This window comes from Chaetura pelagica, unplaced genomic scaffold, assembly GCF_000747805.2.
Source record: "Chaetura pelagica isolate M959 unplaced genomic scaffold, ChaPel_1.0 scaffold70, whole genome shotgun sequence".
NCBI classification, from domain to species: domain Eukaryota; kingdom Metazoa; phylum Chordata; class Aves; order Apodiformes; family Apodidae; genus Chaetura; species Chaetura pelagica.
In genome coordinates, this window is record NW_009952265.1 from 5,951,760 (window position 1) to 5,965,238 (window position 13,479).

Genomic DNA, 13,479 nt, shown 5'->3' on the forward strand with positions numbered 1-13,479 from the left:
AAAAATTTTGTAGTATGGAAGGGCTCAGCTGACTGCAAGAAGCATCATAAGAGAGTGTCACATTGGAGCAGGGGACCTGCTGAGGTTAAAGAACCTCCTTCATTGGGAATTCCGAAGAGCACTTGGGAGGCTGTCTACACATGTATTGGCTTTGCTTGGACTAAATGATTGTTTGAGGTCCTTTCTAGCTGTTCCTATGAATATTTTCATATCTATTCATGCTCTCAGGTACTTGCAAAGTTATTGTGTCTTCTTTGCAAGACATTATGCCTTATTTGAGACACAGTAGCTTGCCGAAGTGTGTTTCATCTGTTGAAAATTGAAGGGAAATAAAACTATGTTATTAGTTTATTTTAGATTAAAATAGTCATTATGATAAATTAGCTAACGACCTCTTTCTTTATGATGAATTTAGAGTATATGCATGGTTAGGTATCACAATCTGGTATTGTAGCTCCATAGTGCAATAGTGAACACAGCCTGTGTTCATCCTTGTGGGGGTTACCCTCGTTCTGGTCGTATTTTACTGCTGATGCTCTTGCTGACTAGTTCTGGTGTTTGCCATTTGGAGATAAAGCAAAAAGATTACACTACTGTTTCTGCCTGATATAGTTATTAAGATACAGAAGTGTAAATAGGAACTTTGTACTTAGTTTCAGTGCATTCTTAATTTTTACTTCTCACTAACACTGCATTTGTTTAATTTTTATTTCTGAAGCCAAAGAGTCCCAAGTTCTTCTTTCTTTCTCTCATCTTCATAAATACTGTATCTGGGAGTTAGAACTCCTGCTGCAGGGTTGAAATTTATTACAGTAAATTTGTATGGAATGCTTTATGCTTTATTTGTATATAACCTAAATATCATTATGCAGATGAACTGTATATTATTTGGAAGTAACTTGCAGGACTAAGCAATATCTGTATTACAGCACAGATGTCTTAAACTTTTCATTTCTTCTGGAAAGTAGTCTAGTTTTTCTGTATCATGTAACATAACAAGTGATTACTCTGAGGAAAGCATTTGAAGCTAAGTTAAATCAGGAGTATTCTAATCTAGATGCTTTTGGTGTCTTATATAGAAAGTAAGACAAACTTGGGCAATTATGTATTAATATAGGCTAAAATAATACTCTCTTTCTTATTTTAGGGACCTGTGGGAATTAAGAATATCTCTTCTAAGAGAACTTGCTGCTTCTACAGCTTCCATCTTAGTGTGCATTGATGATTTCATTTCAAATACCTATCTGAAGAAACTAACAGTAAGCGAGGTGTAACTGCTTTTTAAAAATGTTCAAAGTTCAGCAGTGTGTAACAGCTAACAGGATACCCAAGAAAAAGCCATACATTTGTGACATTTGCTGTAAGCAGTTTGAAACACCGTCAAAATTAGCTAGGCATTATCTAATACATACTGGTCAAAAGCCTTTTGAATGTCATGTATGCCATAAAACATTTAGGCAGCTAGTCCACTTGGAGAGGCATCAGTTAACCCACAATCTGCCTTTTAAGTGTAGTGTTTGTCATAGGAACTTCAAAAACTTAATCACTTTTTTAAAGCATCAGCAGCTTCATAATGAAAATTATCAGAGTGATAGCAAGCAAGCAGAAAACTCTGTGAATTTTGAGCAAGACAGGGTCACTTATGGCATATTTCAATGTTCTATGTGCTGGAAATCTTTTACAACTGAAAAGAGGTGGATGCTGCATCAGTGCCTGAAGGCAGATCATCTACATGGTGCCAGAAGGAGAAAGAAAACTCACACTTGTGAATCGTGTAACAAGACATTTCCATCAAGATCTAAGCTGGAAAGACACTTCCTTATTCACACTGGCCAGAAACCTTTTAAGTGTTCTTCATGTGGTAAATCTTTCAGACAGTCAACACACTTGAAAATTCATCAGCTCACACACACGGAGGAAAGGCCTTTTCAGTGCTGCTTTTGTCAGAAGCGGTTTAAAATACAGAGCAAACTCATGAAGCACAAACAGCTCCATGCCAGAAATAAGACTTTCCCCAATATTTTATACAAAGCGAAGACTCTTAAGTATCCTAGACTACAGAACCTGTTGGAAGGAAAGAGGGATAGCTGTGAGAGTGCTGACACTTTCCAATCACAAGAGAATGACCCACATGATGTTCACTCGATTTATACAGTACCCTTTCAGTGCCCAGCATGTGAGCAGTGTTTTGAAACAGAGCAGGTTCTAAATTTGCACAACTGTTGTTTTTTGAGAGATGGCAAAAGTTCAAATAGTGGTACAACAGCGTGCAGCCACACACTCATCATGAAAAATAAGATTCTAAAGAAGCAGAAGCCTACTGGAGGAAAAGCAACAGATTTTTCTCTGACTGACAGAAAAAAAATAAAATTAGGTCACTTTAAAAGTCCTGACCTGGTTGCAGCTAGAGATCAGTGTTCTGATCAGCATGCTTCCACTAAACCTTTCAAGGATTGCCATAGCAAGCTTGACATGCACAAGGCACTTAGTAATCGGATGAAAAGAACATTTGCTGTGCCATTACCTTGGAAAGAGCACCCACAACCTCACGACTTTGGAATTAAGTTAAAAGGTATGCTCACTGGTGAAAGCATGTTAAACATCGATGATTCACTGCATAATAAAGATGACATTTTTTATGGTTCATCAGATGATGGTTTCTTTGATAATCCAGAAATACTTCACTGTTCTTTTTCAGCTTCTGCTAAAAATATACATAATAGACACAAAGCTTGTAAATGTGACAGATGTGAAAAAATCTTCCCATCTTCATCCAAACTTCAAAGACACTATCTTATACACACAGGACAGAAGCCCTTTGGCTGTAATGTTTGTGGAAAGACATTTAGACAGTCAGCTCACTTAAAAAGACATCAGCTCACCCATACTGAAAAGAGACCCTGTAAAAACCCTGTTTGCCAGGTGGAATTTGAAAATCTGAACAAAGTTTCCAATCATCAGGGAGATCACGCTGAATTTAAGTCATCTCAGCCTTTCGGTTACTCGGGTTATTCTCAAGCACCTTCACAGGCATCGGGCTTTCAAGAATTTGAGCTTATTCAGTCAAACCAAGCAGCTGAAATCAAAGTTGAAATTGAGTCAGGGGACCTTGTTCTTGACACCAGCAGTAGAAACACACAGCCATATTTGTGTAGTAAATTCCTGGAAACAGAGCAAAGCTCTTACAGCTATTGTCATGGTTTTTCTGAAGGCACTGAAAAAAGTGAAGTTGTTAACAAATTGTATCAATGCAGTATCTGCTTTAAAACTTTTAAATCACCCTCTAAGCTTGAAAGACATTACCTAATGCATGCTGGACAGAAGCCCTTTGAATGTTTAGTTTGTGGTAAAAATTTCAGACAGGCCCCACATTTGAAAAGACATCACCTTATTCACTTTAAAGAGAGCTTAAAGCTGAGTTCCACTGAGCAGCAACCAGAGAGTATATTGTTTTTATCGAAACTGCATAATGCCCTGTGAAATTATATATTAAAATATTGGTTGCATAATTATTAATAGGCTTGTGTTAGACTAAATTATTGACTGAAGGAGATTATCTTTTTGTATTGTGGAGATGATCTGATGAAGAGTTAATTTACTGTCTTCAGAACTGTCTACTTGATACAATTTGTGATGAGTATGAAATGTTAAAAAAAAAGGCAACAAAAAAGCCACTTTTAAATTATTTTCCTGAATGAATTTATAAATACACATTCTTACTGTATTTATAGTGTTGCAGGAATTTGCAGTGCTCCATGAATCAGATATTTTAAGTTCTGCATTTTCTCATATACTATTTTATGACATTATGCAGTCCAATGATAACTATCAGAAAAGATAAAATGGTAATTTGCAGAATACAGAAAAAATGGTCCTTTTACTTTCTTCTGGCTCCCTATATAAAAGAAGAAAGTAGAAAAAGGGGAAAAAGTTTAATGACAAAAAATGTTTTTGTGACATTATAGAATAGTTAATAGAAAAAAATTAACTGCTTTGTATGTGCTTGAAGTTCTGTGGATGAGGAATTTGATCTTTTCGCTTTTTATGATAAATTTTAAGTAGATAATGCTAAAGTAGCAGAGTTTATAATCAAACCATTTCACTGCGTCATTATCTCTGCTTCTTTGTATATCCCTTTTTTAAACTTTTTCGGCCAATTCATACAGTACTGACCTTTTTTGCTGCAAGAAAAGATGCAAGAAAGAGGACAAGATACCAACATTTCACACAGGCCTACTATCTGTTCCAGTCTCCTTTCCTTCAAGTACACGTACTGCACTGGTAAAACAACTGTTTTCTAAGATGTGATAATGACTTGGATGAGCAGTTTTGTCAGGAAGTTACATTCTTGTTACATTAAATATAAGAGACTGAGAATGACTTTGCTCAAATTAAGTAATCCTGGTTTTGTATTAATAGAATCTGTAGTTATACTTTCTGGTAAGTAGAGAGCTTTGCCCATTGTGCCTGTGGGGCTTGCAAAATGTGTAAATGCAGGGGAGCTTTATTTATTATGAACTAGAATGAAATTCGCTTCTTTTTTTTTTTTTCCTCTGGAAAAACTACCTTTTAGGATATTTTCTTTTGTTACACAACTTCTGATAAGTTGAAACGTGAAGTTTAAAATCCTATTTCTAAATTAACATATCTGTAAGATATATGGTGTTCTGTTCACTATTTAAAGAGATCGATATTTATTTAAAATGGCTTTGAAAGCTTTTAGATTTTGCAAGTGATTTATCTAGGTTATGCTGTGGCATGAGCTTGAGGTTGAAGGGAGTTTTCATTTTATTTTTGTACATGTTATTCTTTCCTGTTTTCATAGAGAATAAAACCAGGAGAGATACTCAGAAACAGTCTGTAGTTTCTGTGGTTTTTGTATGACAGATTATTTCAGTACATTAATAATTACTATATATTGAGACTTTTTCTCCTTATGTGAATTGTTTCATATTGAAAGAATACTTTATGTTTTGATAGTGTATTGTAGAGTTCCCTTAAAATACTTGTAATAAACTATTTTATTTATATTGTATTTTTATTGTTTACATTATGTGAAAACCAGTTTTGAAACTATATGACATTCAATATGCAGAAACGTTTTAGCCTACATATCAAAATAATTTACTTTGCATATTAGAACAATAGGTTTTGTTTCAGATAGTTTTTGTTACTGAAATAAAACAGAAATACGTTTAAAGATAGTAAGATCTTTCTTAAGAAGTCAGTGATTTAAAAAAATGCTATGTTTGAGAGTAATGCTTACAGAATGCTAAACTTTGACTAAAATGAGGGGAAGGCAATACAGAAAGCTACTTTTCAGGGATGAAGAGACACACGTAGGAGGTGTTACTGTGATTAATTTTGAAATGAGTAATCTTTGGGCCCCGTGGGATTTAAGAAGGGCATTAAGGGCCACTTTTGTTTATCTGGCTCCCTACCACTTTATGAAAAGTTTTGTGTCAGCATAAATTCTCAATTTGGGGGGATTATAGCATAAGTAGCTAGCTAAATAGTAGCTAGAAAATGGCAAAGTAGTTTCTTAAAGGAGGAAAAAAAAATCTTAGGTTGAAATCATGTCTCTTTTGAAGTTAACAGCAAAATTCTCCAAGTACCTTTGAGAACTTAAGCTAAAATGTTTTTTTTCCAGTGTTAACAATAACACTTTGTGTTGTTCATTAGTATGTAAGTAATTTTCCATAATGCTTCAAGGCAAGTTCAGGTCATCAGTCTTTCAAGTCTCCTTGGTGGCAAAGACATTGCCTGTGGTTTTGTCAGGAGCTGATGGCTAACAGTAATAATCTCACAGTGCTGAAGTAGCACGGGTTTTTTAAGACTATATGCAGAACCAAAGCACACTGTAAACAGAAAAACAGTGTGTCCTATGTTAATACGAGCTCCCCCCAAGGAGAACTTCTCAAACTGCATGGATTCAGCTTTAAGGTAGTTCTGTGTGGAATAAAAGAAGGACTAGGTATTTTAAAACAAGCAGAAAAAAGCAAAGGGTTTAGTTTGGTTATTATTTTTTTAAATACAAATAAAGTATGTCATACTAAATTCACTGGAACTACAGTACTAACTTATCACATTACCAATTTTCTGTCTAGGAAATGTCATTAAATAACTTTAAAATGTTTATTATTTTGACTGCTGTGCTATTCTTGCAATGTTTGCAGAAAGTCAAAACTTGCAGAATATCTATATAAATATTCCTATTTATGTCTAGAGAAAAATTCAAGAAAGAAAAAGCTATCATAAACTGCAGAAAAACTGTTTCAATTATTTTTTATCTACTTTCACTGAGTGGTTTCTTACTTGCCTGTGATCTGCTCTATTATAGCAAGACCCAACCAGAAAAGTTAGTGAGGCAAATGAGAGACACAAAATAAACTTAATTGAAGTTAATGAGACCTTAGGCTTCAAATTGAGATGCTGGATCTAATGTTTAGTTTTACTAGCTACCTTTCAGTATAAATGTAAAACTTTGAAAGTCATAATCTTGCAGCAGTAGCTCATGTAACACTTAGATAAATACAGTTGGATAACTCTTAAATCAATAGACTATGGATTAGGTCCCTCTAACGGCTTCTTGTAATAATGTTGAAAATGCCTAGATCTCCTAAATAACTAAAGGGGTCACGGTTCATATTCTTAGCATAAGGTTTTGTGGATTTGCAAAGTGCAAGCTTTAACTTAATAGCCTAGTTTTATGGTCTGATGGCAATGAATGAGATGTGTCTGAGAAGCAGCTACCAGAAGGAAAATTGAAATTATGCAAGTGACTTTTCTATGGTTTCATATACCTTGTTTTCTCCAGGTTGAGCAAATTAATTGTATTTCTTCATATAATGACTAGTTCTGTCAAGCAGCTTTTAAACAGCACCTGCTAAAAAAGTGAGTCTTCAAAGTCCTTTTGAGTTTCATGAAGGAGAAATTAACATTATGCCAACAAAATCACTCACAAGTAGAACTGGTAATTTTTTTGTTCAGAAACTACTGTTCTAACATGGAAGTGTCACCATGTCTGCCCTGAGTTATCAAGTCTTTGAATGCTGTTACACTTCTGTAGTCTGCCATTCCAATTCCTTTCTGATTCCTGAATATGCTAATGTGTGACTTGATTCTTCTGCACACCTGATGTAATTTGGATATGCAGCCAAATTTTTTTCCTCTTCACTGGAATCCTTCCAGCGATCCTGATCCCAATTTGTATGGATCCATCAACCCCCTTACTGGAGTTATGGAGCTGCTTGTTGCATGTTTGCTGTCATGGCAAGCAAAATTGTGCCTGAGGATGTGAGGGTATGAGGATGTGAGAAGCTGACCAGCTATGGTGTAGACTGTGGCTTGTGATTCTCTGCTGAAAGTGGTCTATGTATGTAGCCTAGTAAGAGCATATGAAAATGGTGTCTAGCCAGCTTTTCGTAAGGCTGCATTACTGGAATGTGCCTTGCTGACATAGCAAAGGAGAGGAACACAAATAATTTTGCTATTCAAAGTACAATTCTGTTCCTAAGGTGAAGAAGCCAACTACACATTCTCACTCCCCCTTGTACTGCTAATCTCCTGCACTCAATTTTATTGACATAAAGGAAAATACTAATCTTCCTGATACGCAAATTTGCATTTTTTTATTTATACATTTTTAAAATATTATAAATTTTAATGCTTAGTATGTGTTTGCAAAAGTAGTTTGTTGAGCTATGGGAACTCTGATGATTTCCTTAATTTCTACTTTATTTTGTTTCTAAGGGGAACCTGAAAATACAGCTGAACAGAGAGATTACTGTTAGTGACAGTGCAGTCCTACGAAAATGAACAGAAATCTGCTAAGCCATCTAGATACCTCAAGTGTCTCAGTCAATTTGAGGATAATTTTTAAGATAAAATCTGGGGTTTTTTTCCATGACCCTGAAAACAACCTTGGTAACTTAATTTGCCATAGTGCACTTTATCTTGTACTTTATACTCTGGGTCTTAATAATAGCAGGCACTTTGATAGGGCTTTGTGAGAATTCTCTCAGACATCCAATAGAATGTCTGATGCTTGTGCAGTCAACAGAGGAAAAATATCTATTTGCCAATAAGGTAGAATTATTTGTTATGTAATAGTTTCTATCACAGTAGAAATGTTTGGGGTTTTTTTTAGTAAAATACATTATTTAAAATTAATAAATAATTTTTCAGTATTACATGTGATTTTTTCTGTTTATTACCTCTCTTAAAATCCTGACATGCTGATGGAAATGCTTACCAAAGGCATAGGAAATGGACAAAGGCATGAATGAAAGCTTTGGAAGACTGAAGCTACCTTTCAGCATCTTAGAATTGTTCTCTCTTGATTAAATTTTATGCTGCATACTAAATAAGTTTCAGTTTTGTCTGCAATCTGTATTTTTTTCTATATGGTGAGAAAGGATATATGTCTGAGAATCTACTTTAACAATGATTCTGCAAATAGACTCAACTTTCCATAATATTTCTCATGCTGGCGCTAGCAGAAAGGAAATTATCTACCTTAGAATCTCATTTCAGTGATGAAGGCCTCATGTTCTTCCATCAAACAGGTTTATCTCACATTGTTTTTTTGTCCCATAGAAATGTTATCACACGACAGTCTCTCACAGGATTTCTAGCAAATATTTCTAGAGCTTTACTGGCCATTGGTCTCTTAGATTCCCACCACTGTTCTGCTTCAGTTGGTAGGAACCTTGCTAAATGTCTGTGAAGAGGATTAGGATAGCCCGGAGTAAACTCTAACTTGAGCTGTTAGCCAAGTGTGTGCCCAGCAACAGAAAGCTAGGAATGACATAAACTCCCGTATTTACCCACCTCCTTCACTAGAGGCACTGTGTGCTATTCTGGGATATAAAAGCAGCTGGCTTGCTGAATTAACCATATTTTTCTCTACTCATGAGCTCAGAATTTCCATTGAAGTTACTGTAAGTTTTGCACAAAAACCAAGGGCAGTACATTGGCCAGAATGTGTGCTAAATAAATATTTATACACAAATCAGAATGCTACTGACGGCTTCTTTACACTTTAAAATTCTAAATAATTTAAGAAGCATCTGTTACTAAACTGAGGCATCATTTTTGAAAGTACCCATATTTACTGAGTGGAATTACACATATTTACCAAGTGAGTACCCATATTTAATGAGATTAACACAGTGACAAAGTCTTTGACTAAAAGAATGCACATACATAAAATAGTAAAAGCAATGTGATTTAATTAAAACGATAATGAACAGGCTGAACATTGAGTTTATGTGAATATTAACTACTGTGAAAGATAAACTAAAACCAAAGGTCATTGTGCCTCGGCTTTTTACATGTTGAAAAATTCCTCTGGTCATATTTGAGAAGCTTTTCCAAATTTTATTTACCTGAAAGCAGGTTAAATCAATGTTTTGCCTATCATTTTAAAAGGTAAGAGACACAGGAGGTTTCTGGTCATCTATGAATAATGTACATATTATTCCATTAATCTTCCATCCTTTTTAAAAAACTTACTTCATATAATTTTGTAATATTTTAAAGTGCTGCATATCCATAGTAATTTTCCTTCTTCGGTTAGAAGAAAAGCTCTATGTGCAAGTTTGTGCATAAACATGATGAGACTTGAACTTCTCGTGTTTGGTGGTGTTTCAGAGCTTTTCAGAGGGATGCCTCTCAAAAAAAAAGTGTTACATGTAAAAGTCAACAAGCTAGAGATAAAAGCTGATTTTAAAGAGATGCAATCTTGCCGCACAGAAAGCCTACCTGACATATGGCTTAATGTCACTTGGGCTGGGATTCATCAGCCCTAAGTTAAGGTATCCTGTGTGTAGTTATTTCCCCAAAGCCTAGATTATGTATTTAGTATGATGCAATTATATTAGGCCAGATAATAAATTCCCATACAGCAGTGAGATGCACCCCACATGTCTAGATCTCCACCACAAGAAGCACAGTTCTATTAAAAATCTTGGCATTTTTAAGTTGTGCACAGAGGAAAACACAATTCAGCAATCTCACTCTAGGATGTATGTGTTTTTTACTTTCTGCATACAGAATGTTACTGTCAGAACAATCACAGCTGACTTTTGAAAAAAGTAACGTAGACTTCCCTTGGCCTCTGAGTTACATACCACAAGGCCCAAGAAACACTAAGGGTTTTCAACATACATTGAAAAGAGTAAAAGCACTCATGAGCTGAAGTACAGCCACATTCGATGATTTTGGAAGAAGAGGACCCTGCGTCTCTGTCAATAATTAATGCAAGCCAAAGATTCAACAGCCTTGATCATGCACCAGAGCTTTATGTCTAGCTTGAAATTGTGCTCGTGACCAGCAGGAAAGCAACCTTTGGATGGGGATGGGAGAACGTGGAGAAGTATGACAAAACAGCCAGTGAGCTGCTTTTCTCTTTCATCAGAGCAGTGTTAGCATGCCCTTAGTTATGAGGGAACAGAGCCTGCACCCTGGCAAGAAGACTGTGATATCTTCAATTCCACCTTATCTTAGAGGAGCTTCCACCACCTCTGCTCCCCTGGTGACTAGGAGTTTAGGTTATAGTAGTATTACGATAGTAGCCACCCTGTCATTACAGAGCAAGGAGCCAGGAGAAATCACTGCTGCTCTACTGCAGTGACCATGGGAATCTTCTGTCCCTAACACAAGGATTGCTTGCAGGAGAATGAGTCAGCTGAGGCTTGTTCATAATTTTGAACAAACCAAGGTAATGCCATTTTGCACCCTAGGGGTGGTGCTGGTATTTTGTTACCTGCTTTGGAACAAAGCTTTCCCACCAGAGTGTACATAGGTGCAACATGGTATCCATACTGAGTCTGCATTTTAGTGCAGGTTTCATGTCTAAGAAGCTGAAAGACAAAAGACTCAAAGGATAAATATCTGTATTTATGCGAAAGAGAAATGGTAATAGTGAAACAACTTTTATATCAGAAGTATCTAGCTGCTGAATCTAGTTTCACTGGTCATGTCTCACTGAAGACCCTAAACCAATAAAAATATAAATTAATATTTGAAATAGTTATAGACTGTTTGGAGTGTTCATTGCTAGATATTAATCTTTTTTGTGACTCTAGATAGAACCTGAAATAATCTAAAAGGTAGAAAGGGCAGAATGTAGAATTGACAACCCCTGCTGATCATCACTAAATACTTCCTGACCCACTGATAATGTGTTTGAAAGTATCATTGTGATAAAAGCATTGGCCAGCTCACTGATGACCTTGGCTTGTGTAGTTTACACAGTAGAGGAGAAAAGCATATTTTTCCTGGCTATAATAATACAGAAGGGCAAGCGTCCAAAACAAGAAGAGCTAATTAAGCAAGAAAGCAGTGTTGAATATAAATTGACCAAGGCTGTATCTAGCCCAGAAATAAATAATAGTGTTGAGAACTTGAGAACTCAAATGTGTGACTTCTTAAATAATACATGTCTTCATGAATGAATTAACAGATTTTTGAAGAGAAAGAATATTTAAGTCTCTTGACGTGTTAAGTCATTGAGTACAGAAAAACGGAGAACTTCACAGAAGGCTGCGGTGACAGGGTGCAGGGTTTTATTTTTCCCCTGACTACAAACCAGTTTGGGGTGAAAAGTGACAGATGTGCCTCCACTCTGGGGGAAACTAAGCATAGCATTCAAGAGACCAGCCTTAGTAGACAGTTGTAAACTGGGGTGAGCATTGCAGATGAGGACATAGGTAGAACACTGGGTGTCATCATGCCTGGTCTCACTACCACTCCTCTTTAAAGGTTCAGCCACTCAAGGCTTTAAAGCAATGCATTTTGCTAAAGGCTTAATTTACAATTTTGCTATTTGTTTGTTGTCCTACTGTCATAGCACTCTGTAATTAAACAATAGCCCTAGTAGATAAATATTTAATGCATTATTTATAGGGAGGTCTTTATCACTTTATTTGACATTGCCACTGAGGGATGTAATCCTATTGCCTAGCATTAGACACCTCATACTAGTTTCCTGTGTCAGAAGCTCCTTCAGAAAATGAGTCAGGGCACTTAAATTAGTTCTGATTGGCATTTGGGAAGGACCTCTGTTGCCACATTGGCTGTAGGAAGGTTTAAGACAACTAACCTCCTCACTGGGACACCCAAATGCTGAAAGTTAGGTAAGCACAGACTCCTCCTTGAGCTTCTAGAGCTTTGTTCCCATATGGAAATTTGTGCGTTTTGACACATGCATGATGATCAATCATAAGCAGAGATCAGAAAGTTTAAGTTAGGCTTGCAAGGCTGTTCTAGAAAATTTACCAAGTCCAACACCTATTTGCCTGCCTACTTTTTGGCATAGTAACAATTGAAAAAAAAAAAAAAGTCACCTTGTGGGTAACACTTGACTATCTAAAGTAATCAACTACTGTCTCTTCTGATCCAAGGAAATAATCATAGCCACTCCTAAGCATTCCATGGTCCATCTTAAACACAAGTCAAACTTTTGGTTCTCATCTGAAAGACAATTTTAGAAGCTTTCTTATTTTCAGCCTATATTTATAAGTAACAAACTTCTATTCCTTTGTCATCAATGATGTATGGCTTCTATAGTTCTTCCCCTTCCTGCCATTTATCCCTCTAGTCTATTTATGGATACTAAAAGTGCTGTCTGGTTTTGCTGGTTTTTTTTCAAACTGATAAGCTGCTACATTTCTACTTGTTCTGATACATGCAGACATAAGCTATGTATGTTTATTTCTGTCAAATACATAACAACATAATTGTGGCAAGTAAGTTGGAGAGGACATTGTAGCCAGTATTATCAGCTAACGTGCAACACGCTAATATGGCTCAAACAGCCAGTTTAGAGCTTAGGGAAATTTTACTTGTACTTTCTACACCTGTCTATGGATGTAGGTGCTAGCAGTTGTACCAAGTGATGAAGAAAGGACACCAAAAGGGGTGGTTACAGTATCATAGAATTGTTTTGGTTGGTAAATAACTTTTAAGATCATGAAGTCCAACCATTGACTTACTACACTGCTAAGTCCACCATTAAACCGCATCTGTAAGCACCGCATCTACACATCTTCTAAATATGTCCAGAGATGGTGACTCCACCACTGCCCAGGGCAGCCTATTCCTATGCCTGACACCCCTTTCAGAGAATTATTTTTTCTTAATATCCAATATAAACCTCCTCTGCACAACTTGAGGCCATTTGGTGTGGCCACACCTGGAGTATCGTGTCCAGTTTTGGGCACCTCAATTCAAGAGAGATATCAAGGTGCTGGAGTGAGTACAGAGGAGGGCAAGGAAGCTGGTGAAGGGCCTAGAGAATATATCTTATGAGGAACGCTTGAAGGAGCTGGGAATGTTTAGTTTGAGAAAGAGGAGGCTGAGGGGAGACCTTGTCAGTCTCTACAACTACCTGAATGGACATTGTAGAGAGGTTGGTGCTGGTCTCTTCTCACAGGTGATTAGTGACAGAACAAGAGGGAATGGCTTCAAGCTGCA

General features: G+C 36.4%; 1 protein-coding gene across 1 annotated transcript; it reads left to right on the plus strand.

The window, feature by feature from the left end:
• The first annotated feature begins 1,287 nt into the window (after nucleotides 1-1,287).
• Nucleotides 1,288-3,480, plus strand: ZNF770 (zinc finger protein 770). The gene has a single exon (XM_010007705.1). The coding sequence runs from the start codon at nucleotides 1,288-1,290 to the stop codon at nucleotides 3,478-3,480; it is 2,193 nt and encodes a 730-aa protein (XP_010006007.1).
• Nucleotides 3,481-13,479: the final 9,999 nt, after the last annotated feature.